This window comes from Heterodontus francisci, chromosome 9, assembly GCF_036365525.1.
Source record: "Heterodontus francisci isolate sHetFra1 chromosome 9, sHetFra1.hap1, whole genome shotgun sequence".
In the NCBI taxonomy this organism is placed as follows: domain Eukaryota; kingdom Metazoa; phylum Chordata; class Chondrichthyes; order Heterodontiformes; family Heterodontidae; genus Heterodontus; species Heterodontus francisci.
In genome coordinates, this window is record NC_090379.1 from 111,046,366 (window position 1) to 111,054,172 (window position 7,807).

General features: G+C 46.3%; 1 protein-coding gene across 1 annotated transcript; it reads left to right on the plus strand.

Moving 5' to 3' along the window:
• The first annotated feature begins 727 nt into the window (after window positions 1–727).
• Window positions 728–6,856, plus strand: LOC137373396 (EEF1A lysine methyltransferase 3-like). Its single transcript, XM_068038213.1, has 3 exons — window positions 728–898; window positions 3,621–3,732; window positions 6,375–6,856. Exons 1-3 carry the CDS (start codon window positions 728–730, stop codon window positions 6,854–6,856), a joined length of 765 nt encoding a protein of 254 aa, XP_067894314.1.
• The last annotated feature ends 951 nt before the right edge of the window (window positions 6,857–7,807 follow it).

Consider the following 7,807-nt stretch of genomic DNA (forward strand, 5'->3'; position numbering starts at 1 on the left):
ATTGGGGTTGTTTGCCTCATAAATTTCAGAGATAAATGAATAAAATGCTGATAGTGCGGTACGAGAGGTATGGTGAGATATAATATGCAGACGAACAGGTCAGCTGGACGTCGATGGCCTTATATCCCTTCCATTGTTGCTATATTCATGTGGACATTCCAGTCAAAGTTTCACGCTATGAATCAATTCTGAACTGGTTATGTGCCTTTCTAATCAGATCTAGATTGAGATACTAATTTAGGGGCATCATTAACAACGTTTAGAGTGATCCGAATAATACAGCACCGTTTCTAACAATGGAAAAGATACATCCGTTCAGTGATAGCACTCTGGCCTCAGCTGAAGGTAAGGCTCAAGCTGTGGCAGAACCTGAGCACATACTTCAGATCAACACTCAATTACAATACAGAGGAAGGGTTCTGCTGTTGATAGAGTTGGCTTTGAAGACCATGAGACCTTAAATTGCGGTGGCATTATTTGAAAAGCTTTCGCGTTCTCCCGATGTTCTGTCATGTACCTCACTACTGTTGGTGCGACCTAGCGGTGCAGAAAGTTGACTGCCATGCTTGATTGCCTAACAACAGAAATTGTGCGTGATTGGCTGGGAGAAGCTTTGGGACACGGGTGGCGCAATATAAGTGCAAGCTGATGCTTCATTCCGGCGCCTCGGCCCCATTGCAAATCACAGAGGATCCATCAGGGGAATTCCAAAGGAAGATTGGAAAGAATGACGACAGCGCTGTCCCCTGAGCATTCCAGCAAAGATTCTGCAAAGGAGGAGAATTACTCGTCTAGCTGCTACATCTCCCACAATGACTTCGAGTTCTGCGGATACAGCTTGAAGATCGCTCGAATTATGGGCGCGAAGCTGGGCGTATCTGCTTATGTCTGGGACGCTGTAAGTTCGCTGCATCCGCCGGTTCCAGGAAAGCCGGCCCTCGCAATTTATACAATTAGGAGAAAAAATTGTAACTTCTTTCTTTGTTTTAGAGTACAGTGTGTTTGCAATCGTCCTCCTTCTCTCAGGAAAATCTGCTTTTAAAATAGATCACCGATTGGGCACATCTAGTCCACAGCCCGTGATGTGGCTGACTGGAATGTACATTTCTCACACACATTTCAATCGGAGCAATGCAGTTTCACCGGCATCTATTCTCAAGCGATGGTTTTAATACACATTAGAAGCTCAGTGAAGTGAATTAAATAAGCACCCTGGTGCGGATAGTGTGCTTTATTTTTCGATCTTCCAATTTCCCTCTCCTCCTGGAGTTGCTGAGCTGTGCTGTTCGACACTCTGCCTCCTCACTCTGCACTTTACAAGCGTGCGGTCTCATGCGGAGCGTCTACCGAGGCCATGGGTATTGTTGTTGAGGCCGGCCCTATCCTGAGTGTGCAAACCTTAGGGCAAAGTCTTTGGATAGTATTTACCAGGGTGACTAACACAGTGGAACCTGGAACATACCAGGTTTTATTTCAGACTTGTTACCACACCGAGTGCTGCAGCTTCACATTGAGTCATTGGTGCAGGTTTGAATGCGTTCTGAGTAGTTGGAGAAGGGGCTCGGTGGGGCTGCGAAATAGTATGGGCGGAGCGAGGCATTCGAGCGGCAAGTTAGACCACTTCTTTGTTCTAAAGCCAAATACTGCACATGCTGGAAATCTGAAATAAAAACAGAAAATGCTGGAAATGCTCAGAAGTTCAGGCAGCATCTATGGAGAGAGAAACAGTTAACATCTCAGATCGATGACCTTTCATCAGAAGTGTAAAAAGTTAGAAATACAACAGGTAAACAAAAGATGTGTCTAGAGGAGGTGTAAATGGCAGAATGATGAACAGCAGCTGTCCTGAAGTAAAAACAAGAGTAAAATGAGAGTAAAACCAAAACTTGCAAAGAAAAGGGAAACAAAATAGGGGCAGGCCTTACGGTCTGAAATAGCACACCTTCTGTTTATTTACTTGCCCCATAACCATTCCTTTTGGTCTCGCACCACCAACCCTTTTGTCATTTAATCACTCCTGCCTTCCACCCTATCACAGACCTTCCCTTTTGTTCGCTTTCCAACTCTCCCCCCTTTCACTTGCTTTAAACCTATTGCATGTCTAACTATTGCCAGTTCTGTTAAAAGGTCATCCACCTGAAACGTTGGTCAGAATTTTACGACCCCACCCCCAAAGAGTGGGCCGGTGTCGGGTGGGGCAGCAAAATGGAGTGGGAGGCTTGGGGGCCTTCTGGACCTGCTCCTGCCTCCAACACCATTTTACATGAGATGGTGATGGAAAGTGGCCTGCCCACCGCAGGCCAATCAAGGCCCTTAAATGGCCAGTTAACGGCCACTTAAGGGGCTCCGCCCGCGGCCACAGGGATTTTACTGTCAACAGGCAGGCGGCCCAGGCCCAAGAAAAGTCAGTTCTTAAAAGTAGGTAGCTTTCTGACGACCTGGGAAGCCCCTCCTTATCAGGCACCCCGTGCCCGATGGAGGGCCACCCCCAATCCCCCAACCACCCCCAAAGCCCAACATGTCCCCTACCACCACCCAATCGACCACCCTTACCTTGCCGGGCCCAACCGATTACCCCCAGCAAGGCCCCAACACCTTACCTTTACCCCTGCTGTCCCTCCTCTTCTCCTTGAAGCTAGGTTGCAGTCCCAGCAGTGGCCACCGCTCCCGATGGCGCAGCTGGGACTTGGAGGGAGCTTCATTAGGAGGGGCTTCCTGCCTCATTGAGGTGGAAGTCCAGCCCGACCAATTACGGGCCTGGGGACGTAAAATCCGGACTGGATCCCCACCACCGACATTTTGGTGGTGGGCAGCTCCCCTCCGACAAGGGAAAAATTTCAGCCCTTAACTCTGTTTCTCTCTCCACAGATGCTGCCTGATCTCCTGAGTATTTCCAGCATTTGTTGTTTCACTTCTTTGTTCTAGTTGGCTTCTTTATTGCTTTTGGGACCCGTTGCATCAGTAGGTCAGAGCAAGAGGGCGAAATCTTAACATTTTCAAAAATAATCGTGGGTGGTGACAATTCAAGGTCCCGAACCCATACTTACTGCAGCACACCCGCCGGCGCGATCTTCAGGCAGGTGACCTGATAAGTGGCTATTCAGTTCCGGTTGGGGGGCGGAAGGTGAGGGTAGGCCCCTCTCCCCCTTCCTTGGCCATCCGCCCTCAAGACACCAGGCACCTTTTGGGCTTTGGTCTTAGCAGGGTGGCCCATCTGCAGCCAGAAAGATCCCAACGGCATCCTCAATCATCCCACAATTGGGCACTTTACGATGCAGATTGGCTACCCACCGCTGCTGGGTGGGTAGACCTGTTGTTTCCACCCCGCCGCCGGCAAGATCGACCGAAGGCTGGAACTCGTCGGCCCACACGTCCTATCTTCCTCCTCGGCCAGTGGCTGTGAAGATACGCGCGCGACGGGTGATCAGACCAGCCAGTCCTGATCTGAACACATTGGGAGTAGGTGAGACTTTCGGACTGATAATAGTTCCAAGGAGCTTTCCTTTATCTCTGTAATGAATTGTTTGTACGGAGACTCCATCATTTTCTAACAGCAGGCGTCGAGTCCAATTAATTTCTGAGTAACTTGCTCCTAAAATGTATGTTACCCTTCTTTCCAGGGGGTTGCTCTTTGCCAGTATTTTGAGAAGAATAACATCAGTTTTACCGGGAAGAAAGTGATTGAGCTGGGATCGGGCACTGGAATCGTAGGGATTTTAGCCACCCTACTTGGTGAGTGCAGCGTTGGGAAGTGCTTTGTTGATATCAGAAAGGAATATGAACAACAATGGCAATGTGTGTCTATATCGGGGAAGGTGTGTTCTTTTAGTTCTCATATAATGTTCAAAGCGAATGTCAATGAGGTCTAAGAAATGAGATGTCGCCCCCCATATACATATTCGTCTATCCGTTCAGTTGGATGGAAAATTTCCCTTGACGCGATTCCAGAAAGAGTAGGTATGTTCTCTTGGAGTCCTGGCCAGCATTTATTCCTCAAACAGCATCACCAAAAACGGATTATCTGCTCATTCAACCCATGTCTGAGCGTGGGGCCATGCTGTCCGCAAAGTGGTCAGAGAGCAGACTGTGCAAATGAATTGGACTGCCAACACATCGGGACTTGCAGTAACGTTTAAAAAATTGTTTAGAAGTTGTAGTATTTGCAAAATCCAAACAGCAGGTAGTTTACCTTCTGGTAGGACACCAAATAAAGTAGCCAAGCCTGAACCTGTCCGCAAATAATGGTATCATAAATAAAGGAAACAGTTTGTGCCCGCATGCAACAAGACCTGGACAACATTATGGCTTGGGGTGATAAATAGCAAGTAACAATTGCACCACACGACTGCCAGGCCATGACCATCTCCAAAAAGAGAGAATCTAACCATCTCACCTTGACATTCCATGGCATTACCATCACTGAATGCCCCACCGTTAACATCCCGGGGTTACCATTGACCAGAAACTGAACTGGACCAACCACATAAATACTGTGGCTGCAAGAGCAGGTCAGAGGCTGGGACAAGTAACTCATCTCCTCACTCCCCAAAGCTTTTCCGCCATCTACAAAGCACAGGTCGAGAGTGTGATGGAATACTCTCCACTTTCCTGGATGGGTGCAGCTCCAACAACACTCAAGGAGCTCAACACCATCGAGGACAAATTGGCCCTCTTGATTGTCACCCCATCCACCACTTTAAACATTCACTCCCTTCATCACCAACACAAGACGCACTGCAGCAACTCGCCAAGGTTTCTTCGTCAGCACCTTCCAAACCCGCAACATCTACCGCCTAGAAAAACAAGGACAGCAGGAGCATGGGAACACCCTTACCTGAAAGTTCCCCTCCAAATCATACACCATCCTAACTTGGAAGTATATCATCATTCCCTTGCGCTCCCTGAGTCAAAATTCTGGAACTCCCTCCCTAACAGCACTATGGTGTACCCTACATCACAAGATCTGCAGCGGTTCAAGAAGATGGCTCATCACCACCTTCTCGAGGGCAATTAGGAATGGGCAATAAATGCCGGTGTTGCCAGCGATACCTACATCCCATGAATGAATAAGAAAGGTAAACGTTAATTGTCTGTCAGTCGGTGACAATTGAAGTTGCAAGTAGTTCTGAATACGTAAGTGGCATCTAGCGACATGTATTCATCCATGAAGGAAAGTAGGTGTGGGACATAAGGGACGTCATTGTGTTTAGGATTCTGTGAATTTAACTCTCATCTTATGATAATTGGCTTCAAGAATGTAAACCACAATAGCCTAAATTTATATCGAGCTTTTAACAAGTAAAACGTCCCGAGGCGCTCGCAGGACAGTAATCAGACAAAAAAGAAAGAAATAGCTCCAAAGAGGGATGCGAGGAGCTGTGACGAAAAGCTTGGTCAAAGAAACATCATAAAGGAGGAGAGAGGGTGGAGAGGTTTAGAGAGGGAAATCAAAAGCTTCGGGCCGAATCGGCCAAAGACACGGCCTTCAGTGCTACAATGAAGAGCGTGAGGGATACACAGAAAACCAGAGATGAAGGAAGCAGAATTCTTGAAGAGTTGTAAGGGCTGGAGAAGGTTACAGAGATAGTAGGCGGCGGAGTCCTGGAGGGATTAAAACACGAGGGTGGCAATTGTGGAATGAGCTACTGTGAGATTGTTAGATCCAATGGATCTTTGATCAGTGGTTTGTATAAAAAAAAGATCCCAAGTTCGTCTCATGTTTCTGAAACATATGCGCGGAATTCTGCATTACACTGTTGACAAGAATATTCGGGTCCGATGGGTATGATCTGACAGATACTTCCCCGATTCATTTGCTGCTGTGATTGAGAAGAATGATTGGATATACTGGGGTTACACCAATCCTCGCGTTCAAGGCCTCCAATATTATAATATCTCTGCAAAATGTAATTCTTGGGAAGTGGATCAGGTCAATAATTTATTTCTGCCAGTGGGGGGTGAGGGTGGGGGGAGAATGTGTAAATAGCATTCTGAAATCCAATAATATAAAGAACCAGCTGAGTCGAATATTTTCCTGACTTCAGCTATTGCATCCACTTACCGAGGAAATTGACCTCAAAGTTAAATATATGTTTAAGTTTTGTCAGTCGAGATGCTGCAATCGAGCCTCTGTAACCGTATGTTACGAAGGCATCCATCCTGCTCCAAATCGCCCTACACTGAGCCCTGCTCATAGAGCGGCCATCACAAGGAGAACATAACACTGTCTCATGCAGCTCAGCAGGGTGTGGCGCAATACTTCGTAACGGCTTTCCTTCCGACTCGTCCTTTTTTTTTTCTGATGTAATCACAATGTAGAATCCGTTATCAAGGGTAAATCAAAATTGACATGGCTTTTTTTTTTCTCTGGTTAGGTGGAGATGTAACCATGACAGATAAACCGAACGTCCTGAAGCAAATCGAAAAAAATGTCAGCGTCAACGTCCCCACTGCCTGCAGCCACCGTTTAAAAGTCCGTCCGTTGATATGGGGTGAAAACCACACTACCTTTCCTACCGACTATGACTTCATTCTGGGTTCGGATATTGTATATAGCTCAGTTACCTATCCGGCTCTATTGGAAACGTTGCGTTATCTCGCTAACCAAGGGACCACAATCTACCTCTGCTCCGAAATACGAAAGAGGAATGGCTCCCCTTCTTTCCACGAGGAGCGCCTACCTCAGTATTTTAACTGCCAGGTTGTTGACAGGTTAGAGGACAAAGATATTACTCTGTACAAAATGACCAAAATTAATACAAGTCCTGGGGATGAGCTCCCAAGTAGCAATAGAAATCTGCTGGTCACTGAACCTGACACTGGGATTCAACCAGCCTCTCTATCATCGTCTCACTAAAAGAAATATTCAACATTCCTCTTTTAAATTTAAGTACCACTCCTGTTTGCCCCTTTCTACCATGTGACATGACTCAACAGGAATTGATTGCTTTCTGATATCTTGGCCAAGGGCCGTTTTGCGCTGTATGGGGAGACAGGGATCGCCTCGGCGAACCTTGTCAAAATACAAAAGCAACATATTGCGGATGCTGGAAATCTGAAACAGAAACAGAAAATGCTGAAATATTCAGCAGATCAGGCAGCATCTATGGAGGGAAAACTTAGTTCTGATGAAAGGTCACAGACCTGAAACGTTAACTATGTTTTTCTTATCACACTCGGCTGGTGAAATAGTGATAGCCGTAGATAAACCACACACAGGTCTTCAGGTCACATTCCGGAATGATAAATTATAAAATTCTAATTTCAATAAATCTGGTAATTTGTGGGCTGGCGCCAATAAAGTGACCAGGAAAGTTGATGTTTGCAGCCAAATCTCCAATATTGTTGCAAACGACTGCAGCCCAAATTACATGATTGTCTCTTCATGGCCTCTGACCACCAGCAGCACTTGTTCATGCGAGTCATGACCATTAGCTCAAGTCTTGTCAGCATCATGAGCATCGTGAAAACATAAAAAATATATTGAAACAGGAAACGTCTGAGTTGAGCTAGATCCTATAGTGAATAACATTATAATACTCCTACGGCCATCAGTCCAGAGTTGAATTCATTCTGCACAGTCAAGGAATTGGACCCATTATCTTACCAGGTGTACGATCACACTCGTCCTTTCAATTACAAAACAGGAGCAAAGGAAGATCGAGCAGTTCAGTTTGTTGCAATGCTTAATAACTATCTCACACTTATTCTCCCGTCTCCTATGGTCAGGTTCGGTAACCAATAATGTAGTTTCCCTCCCTGATTTTGCCAAGGCTTGTTCTATACACTCTGGAAAAAGCTATAGCAT